Here is a 20,388-nt window from a genome sequence, read left to right as displayed (position 1 = left end):
ATGAATTAATTTAGTTTTTCTTTACTATTAAAATTTTTAGTTTCTCTGTTGAATATGAATGCTAGCTTCACTGGATATACCAATCTGGGTTGCAGTTATTGGTTCTCAGGGCTGGTACTTTCCCAGGCTTTCCTTGAATTCATTGTCTGTGTGGAGAGATCTACAGTGATTCTTATTTTTTTTTCCCATTCTAGTATAGCTCCTTTGTTTTTGCTGTGTGCAAGATCATTTCTTTATTGTTAAAATCTAGTGTTTTTACTATGATGTAACTAAAAGTGTTCCTCCTGAGATCCTGACAAATGTAGATTTGGTCATAATTCTGTTACCTTTTTTTTTTTTTTTTTTTTGTTGTTGTTGTTGTGATACAGCATCTCATTAAGTTGCCCAGGATGGCCTAAATTTTTTTTTTATTCTTCTTTCTCAATTTCCTGAGGTTTGGGATTACAGATGTGCTCTATCATGCTAGATTCCTTGTGATCTCTTGATGTAGTAGGAAACGCAGTTTTTTTTGCAGGGGAGGGGAACAGTTCTGGGGCTTACACTCAGGACCTGGGCACTGTCCCTGAGCCTCTTTGTGCTCAAGGCTAGTGCTCTACCACTTGAGCCACAGCACCACTACTGGCTTTTTCTGAGTAGTTTATTGGAGATAAGCATCTCATGGACTTTCCTGATTGGGCTGACCTTGAAACATGGTCCTCAGAGCTCAGCCTCCTGAGTTGGTAAGATTACAGGCATGAGCCACTGGTGCCCAGCTTTGGTGACACAGTTTATATGTGTTTGCTGCCTGTATAACTTGGCTTGCTGTTTTATGGCTAACATTTTAAAAAATGAGTATAAGGTACACTCTAAAATAACAATAAAAAGTGTAGTATAATAAACACACACCAGTAACAGTTATTATCATCAAGTATTGTGTACTGTATTTAATTATATGTGCTGTACTTCATATATTACTGTCAGCCTGGTAGGTTTGTGTATACCAGCATCACCAAAGGCAGATGAATAATGTGTTACAGTGCAATATTACGAATACAATGATGGGAATTTTTCAAGTCCATTGGGAGCTGAAAATCTTATGGGACCACTATTGTGTATGTTGTCTATGTTTGATTGAAATGATATTATATAGGACATGACTAAGTGAGCATAGATTTTTTTTTTTTTTTTTTGGGTACGGTCGTGGGGCCTGAACTCTGGGCCTGGGCGCTGTCCCTCAGCTCTTCAGCTCAAGGTTAGGGCTCTACCACTTGAGCCACAGCGCCACTTGCGGCTTTTTTCTTTTTGCTTATGTGGTGCTGAGGAATGGAACCCGGGGCCTCATGCATGCAAGGCAAGCACTCTACCACTGAGCTACCTTCCCAGCCCCATGAGCATAGATTTTTTGAAAATTTGCAGTAATAACATTTTGTAGGATTAAAGAACAGAGTGACTAATATACCCTTGTGTGAAAGTAAAGCTTGAACATTTGGAATGCTAGATGTGTGTGTGTGTGTGTGTGTGTGTGTGTGTGTGTACAGGTGTACAGGTGTACATGTACTGGGGCTTGGTCTCAGGTTCTGAGTGCTGTCTTTGAGCTTTTTTTGCTCAAGTCTAGTGTTCTACCAGTTGAGCCACAGCTTCCCTTCTGGCTTTTGAGTGGTTAACTTGGAGGTAAGAGTCTCATGGACTTCCACGATCCTCAGATCTCAGATCTCATGAAACCTCCATCCTCAGACCTCAGTCTCCTGAGTAACTAGGATTACATGTGTGAGTCACTGGTACTCAACTTCTATTTATTATGATAGGAAAAACCATGGGGTAAGCAAATTTGTTAGACTACCAGGTAGTTTTAATTGTTAATGTGTCAGTAGTCCTTTTTTAATCTTGAGGAATCTTTCCTTCTTTTTATTTTTTCATGACATAAACACTTGAAGAGTTAGGTTTTATACACTAATAAATGTCTCACTTATTGGGTTTGTTTTCTAATAATTGTCTTAAGTAAATATGCTTTTGATAAAAATACAATGCAGGTGCCATTATGTATGTTTTATTTAATCATACTAGAAGGAATGTATCATCAGGGTGTCTCACTATTGGTGTTGCTAAGTTTGATCATTTTGTTAATTGTAGAACTTTCATTATAAAGGTCTGTTTTTCTTTTCATAACTAGTGAGCGTTCTGTGGAGGAAATATGTTAAGACTCCCAATAACTTCATAAAAAGTTATGTGTTTTCACGGTATTTTCCCACTTAGTACTGTAAAGTTACTTTTTAAAAATTTTGCCGAAGTTGTTTCTTATATAATTAGAAGTGTTAAGTGACATTTCTGTTTGGCACAGTAAAAAGTAAGGGGCAGAAATGACGTTGGAACAGTGTGAGGCAGATGAGGGCAGTGGTAAAGCATGCCTCAGTGGCTCTTAGTGATTATGTTTATGTTTGGAGTGGGTGCTGTACAATCATAATAGATATTATACTGTCTTGTGTTTCTTATAGCTATTATTAAAAATTATGCTTCTAAAATTATAAACAAGATTATGTGTTTAGCCTCTTTAAGGAATCTTGGTTAGAGTTAATAAACATGTTTTATCTTGTAGGTTTAAATGTAACACCACGTATTTGCATCTCTTCATTCTAAGGTAAGTTTTATACTTCCATCTTTTTTGAAACAGTGGTACTGTATATTAAACTTGTTACCCAGTATTTTGTGTAGAAATAAATTGTAGTTACCCAAATTGTGTCAGTAATTAATTTATTTACCACCTGAGCTTAGTCACAGAGAAGAAAATTACACCCAGGAGAGTGATGGTTTCTGCAGTTACACTATATATTATTAGCTATTATGGTATACTATAATAGCTTAATACTTGGATACTGAGAAAAATTGTAGGTTGCTATGGAACCTGGATTTCAGCATCTTGATAAATCTCAGTTTGCCAAAGTATTAGCGTGTTTGAACAGTGGGTTGAGTATATTAGCTACCTAGGGCTCCTGTACCAAGTACAGGTTGTATATCCCTTATCTGAAATGTTTGGGATGAGGTATTGTTTACATTTCATGTATTTTTCAAATTTTGGAATAGTTGCATGTCCATAATGAGATATCTTAGTGATAGGATCCAAGTTCAAATGTGAGATTCTTCTGTTGTTCTTGTTGTTTTGTTTTTTGGTGTCAGTACTAGGGTTTGAACTCAAGGCCTATGTGCTGTCTTGTCCCTTAGCTTTTTTTGCTTAAGGCTGGCCCTCTACCTCTTGAGACATACCTCTGCTTGTGGCTTTTTGGTGGTTAATTAGAGATAGGAGTCTTACAGACTTTCCAGTCTGGGCTGGCTTCAAACCATGATCCTCAGGTCTCAACCTCCTGAGTAGCTTGGATTACAGGTGCTTGGCTTATTTGTGTCTTATGTATACCAGATACCCATAGCCGGAAGGGAGTTTTGCATAGTATTTTATTGAACCTTTGTTTTAACTGTGATCTATCACTTGAGGGCAGGTGTAGGATTTTCTCCTTGTACTATTATTATATTGGTCTTCAAAAAGTTGCAGATTTTGAACTGGGTGTGATGGATCAGATCTGTAATCCTAGTTACTTGGAAGGCTGAGATTGGGGGGAGCTCAGTTTGAGGCTAGCCCTAGGCAGAAGAGGTTTAGAAATTCTTTCCCAACAGAAGAAGCTGAGTGTGGTGGTATGTACTGACATTCTAGCTACAGTGGGAAGCATAAAACAGAATCAATGTTAGGAGGGGGCTTAGGCAAAAAGCATGACCCTATCTTACAATAAAAAAGGAATAGAGTCATGGCTCAGCTGTAGAGCACTTCTCTAACAAGTGTCAGGCCCAGAGTGCCATTAAGAAGAAAAAAATCATATTTGGGAGAAGAAAAAAATCATATTTGGGTATTTTGAATTACGGATGCTTTACCTAATCTAAAAACAAATACAAAGGGGTTGGGAAGGTGGCTCAGTGATAGAGCGCTTGCCTTGCATGCATGAGGCCCTGGGTTTGATTCCTCAGTACCCCATAAGCAAAAAGAAAAAAACTAGAAGTGGCGCTGTGGCTCAAGTGGTAGAGTGCTAGCCTTGAGCTGAAGAGCTGAGGGACAATGCCCAGGCTCAGAGTTCAGGCCCCATGACCGGACCCAAAAAATAAAAAATAAAAACAAATACAAAGTAAAATATTAATGCAAGGTACAATATTAATGCAGGATCATTGAGCTTCAGCTTTAACTTCAAAAAGTGTTTGGGTAATGCATGTAGTGAATCTAGCCCAGTGCCTGATTCATATTGGTTACTGTTAGTGAACCTGTCAGAGAAGGTGGAGAAAATTTGAAGTAGTGTATGAAAGTTAGGAAAGTTCTCAAGTTTTTGATAGTGTTGTGTTAAGTTGCTTAGCATTTTCACGGTCTAGTCATTAGTTTTGGTGAGTCATTACATAACTGAAAAATTAGATAATTGTAGAGTCAGAGAATGTTAATGTATGATAGTACATGTGATATTTGACATGTTTACTTCCTGGGGTTTGAGATTTGAAAGAAATATTCTATAAATGACCTGTGTTATGTAATGTTTGTGAGTAATGTCAAATTTAGATTACATTAAGTTTTTTCTTTGTTCTCTTCCATTTAAATAAAATAGCTATCTTAATGCAGCAAGCCATAAAGCCATAATGTGGTATACTGTCCTTTTTGAGAGGTGAATATTATTAAATAAAAATGGCTGACAGAGGTGGGAAGATTGTTCCAGGACAAGTGTATATTGAAGTGGAATATGATTATGAATATGAAGCAAAGGACAGAAAGATTGTGATAAAACAAGGGGAGCGATACATCTTGGTGAAAAAGACCAATGATGACTGGTGGCAAGTCAAACCAGATGAGAATTCCAAAGCATTCTATGTGCCAGCCCAGTATGTTAAGGAGGTTACCCGAAAAGCTCTGATGCCACCTGTGAAACACACCATTGGTCTTCCAAATAATTCTATGAAAATGATGCAGAGCCTACATCTTCAGCGATCCACAGAAAATGTGAACAAATTGCCTGAGCTTTCCAGTTTTGGGAAACCATCATCATCTATTCAAGGAACAGGTCTTATTCGTGATGCCAATCAGAATTTTGGACCCAGTTATAATCCGAGTCAGACATTCAACCTCAGCCTGGACCTGACCCATAATAATGGAAAATTTAACAATGACTCACATTCTCCTAAAGTTTCCAGCCAGAGTAGGACACGCTTATTTGGACACTTTCCTGGTCCCGAGTTCTTGGACATAGAGAAAACTAGCTTCTCCCAGGAACAGTCTTGTGATTCAGCTGGAGAAGGCTCAGAAAGAATACATCAAGATTCTGAATCTGGAGATGAGCTTAGCAGCAGCTCAACTGAACAAATAAGGGTAAGATTAAAAGTAGAATGATGAAATTTGCATACCACCTTGATGAAAAATGTGTATTTTAATTGTTAGTAAGGGTTATGACTTGTTTAGCTTTATATTTCCAGAATGCATAAACTCTCTTCTGATTTAAATAGCTGGAAAATACGTAAAATAACTTTTGAAGTTTACAAAGGGTCTTTTAGTGTTTTTTCCTAGTAGTTCTACCTTTGCAGGACCAGCACTAATTTGTGAGAACATTATTTCTTCTCTCTTTTGATGGTATGTGAGGTAGAAAGGGTTGACAATTTACCCAGTCTTCTATTTTTTTTTTTTTTTTTAATTTTTTTTATTGTAGAGATACTATACAGAGGGTTACAGTTACATGAGTGAGGTAATGAGTACACTTCCACTTCCTCTTGAACATTGTTACCCCCTCCATTGTTTTCCCCCTACCATCCCCTCCCTCCCTCCCTTCCCCAAGGTTCTTTTTTTTTTTTTTTTTTTTTTTGATCGTGATTAAGTGATTACTTAATTTCCGGAAATTCACAGTATTGTGGAATAATGATGCTCATTTAAAGTCACAAGTTCATTCTAACTTTCCTGGAGCAAATTGTCTATCACAGTCTGTAATATATAACGGTGCTCATATGTTATATACCATATATGTGATCAGCAGCATGGGGATATTTAGTAGTGGTTCAACCAGATGAGTGGGAGTTCTTTGTTTCTTAAGTCCTGTTAGTTTTGTCATATCACCTAACATTTTGGATTCATCATCCACTTATCAGGGAGACCATGTACTGTTTGTCTCTTCGTTCTTGGCTTACCTCGCTCAACATGATTCCTTCTAGCTCCATCCATTTCCCTGCAAATGCCATTATTTTGTCATTTCTAATGGCTGCATAATATTCCATTGTGTATAGATACCACAATTTTTGGATCCATTCATCTGTGGTGGGGCATCTAGGTTGTTTCCATATCCTAGCTATTGCGAACAGTGCTGCAATAAACATGGAGGTGCACGTGTCCTTGTATATTGGTTCCTGTTGTTCAGGGTAGATGCCTAGAAGTGGTATGACTGGGTCGTAAGGGAGGTCAATCTTTAGCTTTCTAAGGACCCTCCAGACTGCTTTCCAAAGTGGTTGTATGAGTGTACATTCCCACCAGCAGTGTAATAGCGTTCCTCGTTCTCCACATCCCCTCCAGCATTTGTCGTTGGCTGATTTGTGGATGTGGGACATTCTGACTGGGGTAAGGTGGTATCTCAGGGTTGTCTTTATTTGCATTTCCTTCACCACCAGGGATGATGAACATTTCCTCATGTGTTTCTTTGCCATTTTTATTTCTTCATTTGAGAAGTCCCTCTTTAGTTCCCTTGCCCATTTAGTTATTGGTGTGTTGGGTTTGGGAGGGATTAGTTTCTTGAGTTCCCTGTATATACAGGATGTTAACCCCTTGTCTGATATATTGCTGGTAAATATTTTTTCCCAATTAGTTGGTTGTCTTTCTAGCTTGGTTGCGATAGCTTTATCTGTGCAGAAGCTTTTTATTTTAAGGTAGTCCCATTTGTCGAGTCTCTCTCCAATTTGTTGTGACCCTGGGACTCTGTTCAGGAAGTTCCTTCCTGTGCCTATTAGTTCAAGTGTCTCTCCTACTCTGTCCTGCAGTAGTTTCAGAGATTCAGGTTTAATGTTAAGGTCTTTAATCCATTTTGAGTTGATGTTTAACCCAGTCTTCTAATAGAGAAGTTTTACTCTTTTCTAGCTCTTAATTGTTTTGACTTATTTCCAATAAATCTTCAGGTAATGATGGATATATAAGTTATTACTGGAATTATTAACTGCTATCTTATGCTCACTGAAATTTGTTCTTTGACTTTTAATACCAAAACAGTACAGAGGTAGTAAATCATTCCTTCCATTCATATACTTGTGTGTAGTAAGTGATTAAGGTAGATATACCCTTGACTTCAACAAATACTGGCCTGAAAAAACTTATATTTGGTCTGCTTTGTTTTCCCCCTTCATCTAACTTTATTTTGAGATGATATGTACACAGTTTATTTCTCAAAGTAAAAATCATTAAAAAAGAAATAAAATTAAAACAAGTATATTTGGAAAAGCCTTAATTTTTAAGTAAACTTAAAGATTAATTTTTTCGTCTGAAAGTCAACTTGGTAATGCAAGTAAGCTTATTAGAAGGTTGTGTGGTGAAGTTGTCTGGCATGGTGGTCTTGGAAGTTCTGTTCTTTCTGTAGGTTGTAACTTTCCTTGTTAGCTTTTTGAACAGAAATAGGAAAAAGTGCAGAAAAGTTCTCTAGAAAAACTTGTGGTGTTTGAGATTAGCTCATTAGGTAGCACTGTTTATCACTAGTTCCTAGTAGGCTTTTCCTCAGTGTTTGCCTGATGCTTTCACTGGGAATATATGATATAGAACATGACACAACTCCTTATAGAATGAATGAGCATTGAGAAAGATGTATTTTCTATTTCATCTAGCCATTACCATGATTTCACACTTCAAAGTATATTTTATATTTGTGTACACAAGCAATCTTGCTTTTTTCTTTTTTTGTTTTGTCGGTTGTGGGGTTTGAACTCGGGGCGTGAGTGTGGTTGCTTACATTTGCTCAAGGCTAGCGCTCTATCATTTTTAGCCACAAGTGGGTAGCTAATTGGAGAAAAAGAGTTTCATAGATTTTCCTTCTCAGGCTGGCTTTGAACCGCAATCTTACATTTTAGCTGCCTGAGTAGCTAGGATTATAGGCATGAGTCACCTGTGCCTGGCCAATCCTACTTTTATAGCCAGTGTTTTCATTATGGTCATTTAAAGTTCATTGCTCTTGAAGTTCAGAGTTTCTGACTACTGCTGGACCTTAGTAATATTTGGAAATCTTAATATAGTTCTCTGGCCACCTGTTTGCCTAATTCTTCACAAGAGCTGTTTTAAGCCTTTTCCTTTTTCTTTATTTTGCTGGTTCACTTACTTTCTCCTGTCCCTTAGCAGTGTAATACATTTTGAGACAAGGATGAGGTCCTCATTGTTGGAACCCCATATATTTACACAAATGTAGATTTGGAGTTTGTTTTTATCTTTGGCTGTGAGATGGGACTTGAAGACAACAAATGGATGGATCTTGTTTTCTGATCCAATCTGCAGTTCTTTTTCTTTCTTTCTTTTTTTTTTGTTGGTCATGGGGCTTGAACTCTGGGCTTGGGTGCTGCTTCAGCTCTTCAGCTCAAGGCTAGCACTCTACCACTTGAGCCACAGCGCCACTTCCGGTTTTCTGGTGGTTTATTGGAGGTAATAGTATCATGGACTTTCCTGTCTGGGCTGGCTTTGAACTGTGATCTTCAGGTCTTAGTCTTCTCTTAGTAGTTAGGATTACAGGTGTGAGCCACTGGTGCCTGGCCAGGCTTGCTTTCTTGTTTTAACAATTCTGATATGTAAGTAAGGTATCATATTGTTATTTTGATTCACATTTCTCTAATGATTGTCAATATGGACCGTCTTTTTTTTTTTTGGTGTGAGGGATTGAATCCAAAGCCCTGTTGATGCTGAGCATATGCTTTACCATTGAGTTACATTCATCTTGATATGTATGCGTATCTGTGAGATTTGCCATTTTGTCAGGTTTGCAAATATTTTCTCCTAGTGTGTGGCTTGTCCTTCCATCCTTTTAGTTAAAGTCTCTTGCAGAGAAAGTTTTTATTTTAGTTTTTGTTTATTTGTTTATTTATTGCCAGTCCTGGGGCTTGAACTCAGGCTGGGCACTGTCCCTGAGCTTCTTTTACTCCAGACTAGCACTCTACCACTTGAGCTACAGTGCCACTCTGGCTTTTTGTGTGTATGTGGTACTGAGGAATTGAACCCAGGGCTTCATGAATACAAGGCAAGCACTCCACCACTATGCCACATTCCCAGCCCAAGTTTTTTTATTTTGATGAATTTATATTTATCAATTTTTCATTTATAGATTATGCTTTTAAGTTTTAAAAGTCACCGCATAGACATTTTAGGCTTCCTAGAGAAACGGAACCAGTAAATTCATACATGTGTATATACATCCATAGAACTATTTTAAGAATTTGGTTCTTGTAATTATAGAGACTTGCAAATTTAGAATCTCTTGAGTGGACTGTCAGGCTAGATGCACCGGGAAAGTGATGCAGAACTTCAACGTTTGAAGACTGATGGTAAAATTTTCTTTTGTTTGGGGAGGAAGTGTGAAGGTCATTCTTACTCAATTCAGATCTTCACCTGATTGGATGAGGGCCTCTGCAGTATGTAAAGTCCACTTTTAAAAATGTTGATCTCTTCTAAAAGCATCTTCATGGAAATATTCAGGATTACATAATCAATTATCTGGGTGTTTTGGGCCCTCCAAATTGACAGATAATCAAGATGTAGTGGCAAAAGCCAGTAATCCCAGTACTCCTGAGTGGAGACCTGTGGATTGATAAGGACAGCTTGGGCTACCTAGCAGGTTTGAAATTAGCCTGGCACTTAGGGAGACCTTGTCATAAACAGAAATGCTCCAACCAAATTGACCCATAAAATTAACCATTACTTAAGCCCAAGATCTTGAGTGTTTCCTTTAGTAATTTTTCACTTTAACAGTTTATAGTTTCAATATTTAAATTTGTGATGTTTCTATTTTTAATTTTGTACACAGTTTGAGACTTAAATCACGGTCTTTCTGTTTATGGTTACCATAGTTATCAAAGTACAATTGGTTGAAAAGTCTGTCTTTCCTTTAATAAGTTGTTCTTTACACATTTTTGAAAAATCAAGAGTGAGCATATTTCTGTTTTTAATACTATGTACCCTTTCTCTGTCCCAAAGCTATACAATAACTTGAAATTAGTTAAACTGATTTTTTTTTTTCTTTGGTCAGTCATGGGGCTTGAACTCTGGGCCTGGGCGCTGTCCCTCAGCTCTTCAGCTCAAGGTGAGCGCTCTACCACTTGAGCTACAGCGCCACTTCCAGTTTTCTAATGGTTTATTGGAGATAGAAGTCTCACAGTCTTTCCTGCCCAGGCTGGCTTTGAACCGCAATCCTCAGATCTCAGCCTCCTGAGTAGCTAGGATTACAGGCGTGAGCCACCAGTGCCTGGCTAAATCGATTTGTTTTATTCCACTTGCTCTTTTTAATAGTTGCAATAGGCAGACTTATGTCTATCAAAGATACTAGTTTCTAATCTCTGAAACCTGTAAATGCTACCTCATTTGGAAAAGGAGACTTTGAAAATGTGAGTAAGGATTTTAAGGTGAGGAAAGATTATTTAGCGTCTTATAAGTAATCATAAATGTCCTTTTTTTTTTTTTTGTTGGTCGTGGGGCTTGAACTCTGGGCCTGAGTGCTGTACCTGCACTCTTCAGCTCAAGGTGAACGCTACCGCTTGAGCCACAGTGCCACTTCTGGTTTTATGTCCTTTATGTCCTTCTGGTTTAAATGTCCTTTTAAGAGAGGCAAAGGAGAGGGCACCACATAAACAGAAGATAAAAAGATGAAGCAGAGAAATATTTGACAATGCTAGCCTTGAAGATAAATGTTTTATAGCTGTAAGTCATAAGACTTGCATACCTGAAGCTGAAAGAGGCAAAGAATATGCTCCTGGAGTATCCTGTCTGTGTGTGTGTGTGTGTGTGTGTGTGTGTGTGTGTGTGTGTGTGTGTGTGTGTGTGTGTGTGTGTGTGTGTGTGTGTGTGTGTGTGTGTGTGTGTGTGTGTGTTATAAATTAAATAGAATATAACATTTTTTTTCTTGTCTTTAGTTTGAAATGCACACATTTTTCAATTCTGAATAAGAGTGTTATAAACGTTCATCATCTATCTGGCTGCCTATGTATCTAGTGTGTGCCTGTCCTGGGGCTTGAACTCAGGACCCCAGGTGCTGTCCCTGAGGTTATTGTTTTTGTTTTTATTTATTTATTTATTTATTTTTTTGGTCTGGTAGTGGGGCCTGAACTCTGGGCCTAGGCGCTGTCCCTCAGCTCTTCAGCTCAAGGCTAGTGCTCTACCACTTGAGCCACAGCGCCACTTCCAGCTTTTTTCTTTTTGCTTATGTGGTGTTGAGGAGTCGAACCTGGGCCTCATATATGCAAAGCAAGCGCTCTACCATTGAGCCACCTTCCCAGCCCTTATTTTTTATTTTTTGATCAAGATTAGTTCTACAACTTGAGCCACAGTTCCTTTTGAGTGGTTAATCAGACTTGCCTGTCCTGGCCGGCTTCCCTTCAACCCAGTGATCCTTAGATGTCAGCCTTCTGAGTAGCTAGGATTATAGGCGTGAGCCATTGGTGCTGGGCAAACACTCATTCTTTTGTGGGGAAATAAATTTTAGATCAGTTGTCCATTTGTTCCTTTCTAGCCTTACCATATTGATGATAATATTTCAAATTCCTTGTCTGGTAATCCCAACATCTCATTTATATCTGAATTTGATTCTGTTATATCTGACTTTGCTTATGGACTGTGTTTTCTTACCTTTTGGAATGCCTTGTAAATTTTTTGAAAGCAAGAAGTGTTGAATCAAGCAATAGGAACTGATAAAGGCCTGTAGTGTTTGTTAGGTATTAGCTTAATCTGGCTAGCTATTGGACAGTTTAATGTTTACTGTAGTGCTACATACCTGAGGCTTTGAATTCTCAAGTATCCATGCTTTTGTGTCCATTGTTTCTCAACTTTCTCTGAGAGCTACTTATTATGCATCTTGCAGATCTTTTCTTTATGATCCACTATGACTATATTGAAGCCCTGTTTGTGTGGCAATAAAGTCTATATTTGGATGGAGAAGAGGGGTGTAGTACATTCTGTAATCCTGTGATTAAATCTTAGTCTTGTAGGGTTTAGCTATTACTGTTTTGAGAACTTCTGCAGTGTCTCTTAGCTAGCTTTCCTTCAGGTGAGACCCAAGTCTGAGAAATGCCCTTTTTCTACCTTAGATAAGCTTTCCTTAGGTCTTGTACCCTAGTTGAACAGGTTTTTTTTTGTTTTTTGTTTTTTGTTTTTGTTATGTGAACTACTTGGGCTTTTTACACTTGGCTCAGTTTTCTTTACTATGTCAGAGCCATGGGTGTTTCTTTTTTGTCTCTCTACTGAAAGAACTTTAGTGGTGTTTCTGGAAGCAGAAATTAATGGAAGTATAGGGTCTTGCTTAAGACGATGGCTCCCAGATGTTAGTCATTACCATGCTAGTCCCTATTCAGCCTCCAACAACTCATTAAAATGATTACTGAAGTGTTCCTGTCAGTTTATAACTTCAGCAGTTTCTGTTCCAGGTGACTAGATCTCTTCAGTCTGGATTGGCCCCTTCCCAGATTTTGGGGTAGTGGTTTCTTCTTAAACAGATAGGCTTCAGAAATCCTTGATTTTCAGTTTGTTCAGTTTTTGTCTTAATTTTAGCATAGGAATAATCACTTCTGAATTAAGTTGATTGCAGTAGAGACACCTGTGTATGAGTGTGAGAGAGAGAGAGAGAGAATTCTGGCTTGAACTCAAGGCCTTCAGCTTTGCACATAATTAATGCTCTTCTAGGTCTGGCTTCTTTTTCCTGATTAACTGGAGACAAGAGTCTTGAAGATTTGTCTGCTCAGGCTGACTTCAAATCCCAGGGCTTGAACTCAGGGCCTGGGTGCTGTCCCTGAGTTTTTTTGCTTAAGGCTAGCATAGCAGTCCGCCACTTGAGCCATCATGCCACTTCTGTTAGTCAGTTGGAGATAAGAGTGTCTTGGATTTTCCTGCCTAGGCTGGCTTCAAATTGTAATCCTCAGATCTCAGCCTACTCTGTAGCTAGGATTACAGGTGTGAGCCACCGCAAGTATCTTGTTTAGTTTCCACTCGTTTGGAGATTTTCTGTGTATGTTTTCATTATTCACTTCTAGTTGGATTACATTGTGGTTGGAGAACAATGTCTGATTTAATTTAAAAAAATGTTATTTGTTTAATGACCAGGACTTGATCTCTTTGTTAAATTTTTTTTTTTGTTTGCTTGTTTGGGGCATGAACTCTGGGTCTGAGTACTGTCCCTCAGCTCTTCAGCTCATGGCTAGTGCTCTATCACTTGAGCCATAGCACCACTTCCAGCTTTTTCTGCTCTTATATGGTACTAAGGAATCGAACTCAGGGCCTCATGCATGCAAGGCAAGCACGCTACCACTGAGCCATCTTCCCAGCCTTTGTTCATGTTTTATAGATACTAAAGATGTTTATTATGCTGTTGTTGGGAAGTATGATTAATAATTTCAATAAGATCATCTGGTTGATGGTGTTATTTTATAGCTTTATTCTTTGCTTTTGCTGTGTGTGGTACTAGGTAACTCAGGCCTTGCAGGTGCTTTAACCCTTGAGACCCCCCCCCCCCCCCCCCCCCCCGCCCCAGCCCTTTAGGCCTTTGTTATGTTTTTGTATTAGGGCCTTAGATGTATGCCTGGACTGACCTGGAATTTTGATCCTCCTAATCTCAGCCTTCCACTGCAGTGACAAGTATATATCAGTGTCCAACTCTTGGTTGAGATTGGGGTTTCTTATTTATGCCTGGCTGGTTTTGAACTGTGGTCCTCTTGATCTCTGCCTCCTGTCTAGCTAGGATTATAAATAATGAGTCATCAGTAACTAAATGTTCTTTACTTTTTATTTATTTTTTGGTGATACTGGGATTTGAGCTAGGGACCTAGGCCTCACAACTTGCTAGTCAGGTACTCACCACTTAACCATCCCCAGCTCTTTCGTTTTTATCTTTAGTCTAATTTCTCTCTGTTGTTGAGATGGGATAATCTCAGTTAAAAGTTCCAATGTGTGGATTCTTTCCGCAGTGTACTCCACAATGACCTGTTGTTCTCTTCTCTTGTTTTCATGTTATGCCCCCTTTTCTAATCCTTTTGCTTAGATTACACAGTAGACTTGAAGGGCTATGTTGGTCTATGCCTGTTGGTTTCTACTTTGCCAGATCTGAAGCCAATACATGAAGCCAAATTCACAAAACTCCTTACCGTGTCATTCGTTGGATCCTAAAGTCTCCATTGGTCCTGCCTACTTTGTACTTTTTAGGGAGTTCCTATTTGTTTCATATATTAAAGCTAGGTTTAAATTTGTATTTAGTGAGGGAATTAGGAAGAAGTACCATCAGTTTTTTCTCCTTGGAATTGTGTTTTTAAATAATTTTTATGCTATTTTAATCTCTTAACAAGTTTTTTTTTTTCTTTTTTTTTGGTCGGTTGTGGGGCTTGAACTCTGGGCCTGGGCACTGTCCCTGAGCTCTTCAGCTGAAGGCTAGTGGTGTACCACTTGAGCCACAGCGCCACTTCAGGTTTTCTGAGTGGTTTATGGCAGATAAGAGTCTCACAGACTTTCCTGCCTGGACTGGCTTTGAGCCACGATCCTCAGATCTCAGCCTCCTGAGTAGCTAGGATTACAGGTGTGAGCCACCGGTGCCCAGCTTCAGTGGTTTTTCTTGAGAAACTGACTAGCTAAATTGTCATGTTACTGACTTTTTATGTTTCTTACCCAGAATGCATTATACTACCCCCTTAGCTTTTGAAAAAAATATTTCTAAAATTAGTGATGGAAAGTGTGTTAAGTGGGTTAAATCTTTCAAAAATAAGTGAAATAGCTGGGCGCTGGTGGCTCACACCTATAATCCTAGCTACTTAGGAGGCTGAGATCTGAGGAGTGCAGTTCAAAGCCAGCCCTGGCAGGAAATTCCTCTGAGACTCTTATCTCCAATTAACCACCAGAAAATTGGAAGTGGTGCTGTGGTTCAAGGGGTAGAGCGCTCACCTTGAGCTGAAGAGCTCAGAGACAGTGCCCAGGCCAAGATTCAAGCCCTATGACCAACAACAATAACAAGTGAACTATTGATAACCAGAATGGACACTTAAGTTAAATAACTAAAAAGAATGCCCAGTATAAGAACAGATACATATGAAATTGAAGATATTGTAGTCAGCCTTTGATGTCTGCCTGTATATGTAGTAATATGTACATAATTAAAATCTGCAGATGAAATAATAAGATCATAGTTTTTTTTTCACTTTCTTTTTATTTTTTTTTATTTTTTTTATTTTTATTTTTTTTTTTTTTTTTGGGTCCGGTCGTGGGGCCTGAACTCTGGGCATGGGCGCTGTCCCTCAGCTCTTCAGCTCAAGGCTAGCACTCTACCACTTGAGCCACAGCGCCACTTCCGGCTTTTTTCTTATGTGGTGCTGAGGAATCGAACCCAGGGCCTCAAGCATGCAAGGCAAGTGCTCTACCACTGAGCCACCTTCCCAGCCCCTTCACTTTCTTTTTAATGTTGCATTGTTCTTCAACTGAATGTGTCAGTATAAATGTGGATTGATGGTCATTTAATTCCATTCCCTTATTTTTATTTATTTATTTATTTATTTATTTTTGGGTCCGGTCATGGGGCCTGAACTCTGGGCCTGGGCGCTGTCCCTCAGCTCTTCAGCTCAAGGCTAGCGCTCTACCACTTGAGCCACAGTGTCACTTCCGGCTTTTTTCTTTTTTGCTTATGTGGTGCTGAGGAATCGAACCCAGGGCCTCAGGCATGCAAGGCAAGCGCTCTACCACTGAGCCACCTTCCCAGCCCTCCATTCCCTTATTACTTCTCCATTATTATCCTTTGCTTTGAGCATAGAAAATACTTCTGTGGAATAAGACTCCTAATAATCTACAAAAGTGATTATCATTTTTATTTAATGAGATATTTGTTGTATTAAAATTGAATTTTATTTCAGTAGTGTTTTAATTAGTGAGAGTAACAAAATCAATATGTTTTTGTTATTGTTAGTTTGACTGCTTTGGGTTTATGTATCACCCTAAACTTACTGTAAGTAAAAAGAGACATATTTATGCAAACTTAAATTTTTCTAGAGTTCTTATGCTTTCCTTTTTTTGTATTTTTCTCCTTTGAATAGCATCTGAGAGGTTTCATGTTCTGTTTCTATTTCCTGGAGTTGTTATCTTTCAAATCTTCTAAACAAGAGAAAACACTGTTCTTAGGTTTGGGGATGTATATGCGTGTGTATGAGTGTGTGTAAAGTCACAGGACTTTGGAATTGCATGAAAATTGTGAGCCCTTTTCTCAAGATATGCACATTTACGTGTGCTTTACTATAATTTTAAAGTGTCCAGAAATCAAAATTGTTTTGAAGGTCTGGGCAAATAATTATGGAGTAAAAATATTAAAAAACTTCCAGGAGAGTTCAGACATAAACTAGTATACAGAAGAAAAATTGAGAGGAGTTAGACTATTATGATGTTAAATTTGCACCAAACTTGAAGGTAAAATTGAGCCTATTTATTCCTAATGATCTTACAAAGGCCATATAGCTTCCACTCACCAGGTAAATCTGGTTACAGTGACAGATGGGAGTCTTTCTTAAAAAACTGATAATTATGAAGTAAATACTTTAGGCAGTTTCCTTCTGGGGTAGAGAACCTTCTTATTTATCATAGATCTGTTCATCTGACTCCTTCCTTCCTAATAGTTGCTTGGTTTTTTACTTTTATGAGGATCTAGTAAAAAACCTGGACTATTGGTCCAAGAGAATGTCTGTAGTGTGCATTCATGCATACAAATTCATTGACCTACAGTCCATGTGAAAGTCCTCTATGTTCCCCTCTCTTATACCTGTTCCAAATCAGGTCACAAATAACTGTTGACCTTTTTCTCACCTCTTCCTTTTCTAATATAATCTGGTCTTTTTTTTTTTTCTTTTTTTGTAAATTCTACATGTCTCTTCACTTTGTGTCTTAGACACTCTATTTTATTTTGCATTTATTTGCGTCTTGTTTTTTCTTCTTTCTTTGTCAGAACGGTGAGATGTAATTCCAGAAACCCAACTGTGACTAGTTTAGATGAAAGAGAATTTACTGTCTTCTGAAACAAAATTACAAGCTGGGTTTATTCATCAGGCTTTAGAGGCCATTGTAGCTAGGGTTTGTTTACTGTTCGTTTACTGTCCTCAGACTTTTTATTTCTCGGTTCTCTTTCTGTGGTCTTGTCACTCAGTTTTTTTTTGATAAATTTCTGGTCTTTTTTTTTTTTTTTTTTTGGATGAATTGCTGGTAATTGCCAGAGGCATACCTTAGTTTTTCTTTTTCTTTTTTCTTTTTTTTTTTTGGGTCCGGTCATGGGGCCTGAACTCTGGGCCTGGGAGTTGTCCCTCAGCACTTTAGCTCAAGGCTAGTGCTCTACCACTTGAGCCACAGTGCCACTTCAGGCCTTTTTCTTTTTGCTTATGTGGTGCTGAGGAATCGAATCCAGGGCCTCATGCAGGCAAGGCAAGCGCTCTACCACTGAGCCACCTTCCCAAACCTAGTTTTTCTGTTTGGTTATAATTGAGGAGAGAAGTTTTATTTACTTGCCTAGGCTTGGATTGGGATGTGCTTACAGTAAAGGCTAGAGACTTGATTGTACCTCATCCAAATGGCATAGTTAGAATTTGAGGAGAAAGAATCCCCCTAAAGAAGTGATATGTATGTTCTCAGAATAAGGGAGAGATGCCAAATAAACAACATTGTCTTCTCTATCCTCTTTCTTTTTTTTAATTGTGAAAATATAGAGAGGTTACAATTACATGGGCAAGGAAATGAGTACATTTCTTATTAAGCATTATTGCCTCCTCCTTTGTTTCCCCTTCCCATCCCTTCCTATCCCCCGACCAAAGTTGTAAAGTTCATTTTTCGACATAATGTCTTGTACATCTCATTGTTGCAATGGGTCCACCTGTATCCCTATTTAAACAATTTTTTCCCTTCCCCTCCATAAGTTATACCAATATCAAATACAGTGAAAACAGGGGTTATACCATGGGGGAGGGACATACAAAGCAACAAGGAAATCGTCTTATAAATATGTTAGAAATAATCGCAAGAAAGAAAAACATTGGAGTCCTTGTCTTGGGGTTCATTTCGCCTAACATCAACTTATCTGACCGTTTCTGCTTGTCTCAGCCATATACTAATTATTGCAAATAAGGGAAACCATGGGACCTATGTTTCTTTGGGCCTGGCTTACTTCACTTAATATAATTTTTTTCCAAGTCTTTCCATTTCCTAACAAATGGGTCAATGTCATTCTTTCTGATGGAGGTGTAGAATTCCATTGTGTGTATATACATTTTCTTGATCCATTTGTCTACTGAGGGGCATCTGGTTGGTTCCATTCTATATCCTCTTTCTGATGGAAAGAAAGATCTTCCCATATCATACCCATTCTATACCAGGTTGTTAACATCAAGTGTTGTTAAGGCTAGGGTGTGCAGGGAAGGTTAGAATTCCTAAGCTTATTTTGCTTCCCCATAGGAAGTTTGAAAGTACAGGGCTTCTGTATTCTATAAAATAGGAAAAACAAATACCATCTGAATGAGTTTGTGTAAGTTTTTAACTCTTCAAATTGTAAAGTCCAATGATACTATCCTATGTATCTCTATAGTACCACTATACTTTTGACAACCAATAATGTAGTACATCATCTATGAATAAAGAAACTTGTGTTAAAAAACCCAGAAACCTTAATAAGAGATGTCCTATTGAAGGGTGTATGGGGAAAAAATGCCCAGATACTTGGCCCAGCTTTATTCTGAAAGTGTCTTTAAAGGTAACTCTTAAGCCAGGCATTGGTGGCTTATCCTTGTAATCCTAGCTATTCAGGAGGCTAAGATCTGAGAATTGCAGTTTGAAGCCACCCTGGGCAGGAAAGCCCATGAGACTCTTATCTCCAATAAACTACTCAGAAAAAGCCAGGGGCTAGGAAGGTGGCTCAGTGGTAGAGCGCTTGCCTCGCATACGTGAAGCCCTGGGTTCGATTCCTTAGCAAAAAAAGCTGGAAGTGGCACTGTGGCCCAAGTGGTATGGCGCTCCTTGAGCTGAAGGACAGCGCCCAGGCCCAGACCAAAAAAAAAGAAAAAGAAAAAGCCAGAAGTGGCAGTGTGGCTCAAGTGGAAGAGCACTAGCCTTGAGCACAAAGAGGCTCAAGGATGGCACCCATGCATGGAGTTCAAAGCACAAGGACTAGGTACCCCTGCCCCCCCCAAAGATATCTCTTAGATGAGATTAACCTAAAAGTCAGTGGATTTTGAATGAATCATTAACTTTTATAGGGTGGATGATCTCATCTAGTTAATTGAAAGATGTGATAGAACAAAGGCTGATATGCTGAGCAGGAAGAAATTCTGCTAACCCACCACTTTTGGATTCAAATGACAATTCTTCCATGGAACTCATCCCACTGGTAACCCTCAGATCTTGGTCTGCCATGCTTTCACAATCATGAGAGGCAATTCCTTGAAATATATCTCTCCCTCAATCCCTCTTTTTTTTCTTCTTGAATATACTCACACACATATACACACATGTATGCATGCTTGTATGTATAGTATATGTATGTACACACACATCTTGTTGGATTTGTTACTCTGGAAGTACTTGACCTCTATACACAGTATAGTGCTTGAATACTCTAGACAGTTCATCACTGTAGATACTCTGAGGAAAGCTTGTAGTTCATATATAAAATTTTTTAGGGAACTTATGTTCTTGGCTTACATTATATGCTTGTTTATGGTCAGTTACTCTGGCAGGTAGATTGAAGCACTCAGATATTGAATTTGTGCCAGCACCTTAGCTTAGGGTATATGCAGGGAATTATGATTGGCAAGATTGGAATCATATCAGTCTGCCTAGAGCAGACACCAAAGGAAGGATACTAGAATAAAAATTGAATTCTGAGTCAGGGTAAATAATAGTGCTTATGTAGCATAGTTACCTGCTGTATACAGGGATGTACTTCTCTTTTGGAATATTCTTTATACCTCAGAAGTCTTGGATTAGGATTCTGATAGGCTGGAATATTCATGTACTTAATCTATAATTAACAAAATTGAGATTTCTATTTAAGAATAAATTCACGTTTAGTGGACTTTGACAAAGCAAAAATTTTTCCTTGTGTAAATACACATGTGCAGACACATGCTTATGTTATTGTAGTAAAGTAGCAGTGGAAAAATGGTTTAAAACATGGGTTATACTCTTAATAGAGG

At 38.5% G+C, this 20,388-nt stretch overlaps 1 protein-coding gene across 3 annotated transcripts in view; it reads left to right on the top strand.

The window, feature by feature from the left end:
* Positions 1-20,388, top strand: part of LOC138805116 (rho GTPase-activating protein 12) — a 101,791-nt gene that overhangs the window by 17,405 nt on the left and 63,998 nt on the right. For all 3 annotated transcript variants that reach the window (XM_069989706.1, XM_069989705.1, XM_069989704.1), the window contains exons 2-3: positions 2,573-2,614; positions 4,608-5,362. In XM_069989706.1, the coding sequence (XP_069845807.1) occupies positions 4,685-5,362 (678 nt within the window). In that variant the 5' untranslated portion in view covers positions 2,573-2,614; positions 4,608-4,684. The remainder of the gene's footprint in view (positions 1-2,572; positions 2,615-4,607; positions 5,363-20,388) is intronic.

This window comes from Dipodomys merriami, unplaced genomic scaffold (assembly GCF_024711535.1).
Source record: "Dipodomys merriami isolate MVZ:Mamm:240054 unplaced genomic scaffold, mDipMer1.0.p SCAF_387, whole genome shotgun sequence".
Taxonomy (NCBI): Eukaryota; Metazoa; Chordata; class Mammalia; order Rodentia; family Heteromyidae; genus Dipodomys; species Dipodomys merriami.
The sequence above is the reverse complement of the archived record's forward strand: the minus strand, read 5'-3'. Positions and strand labels throughout refer to the sequence as shown.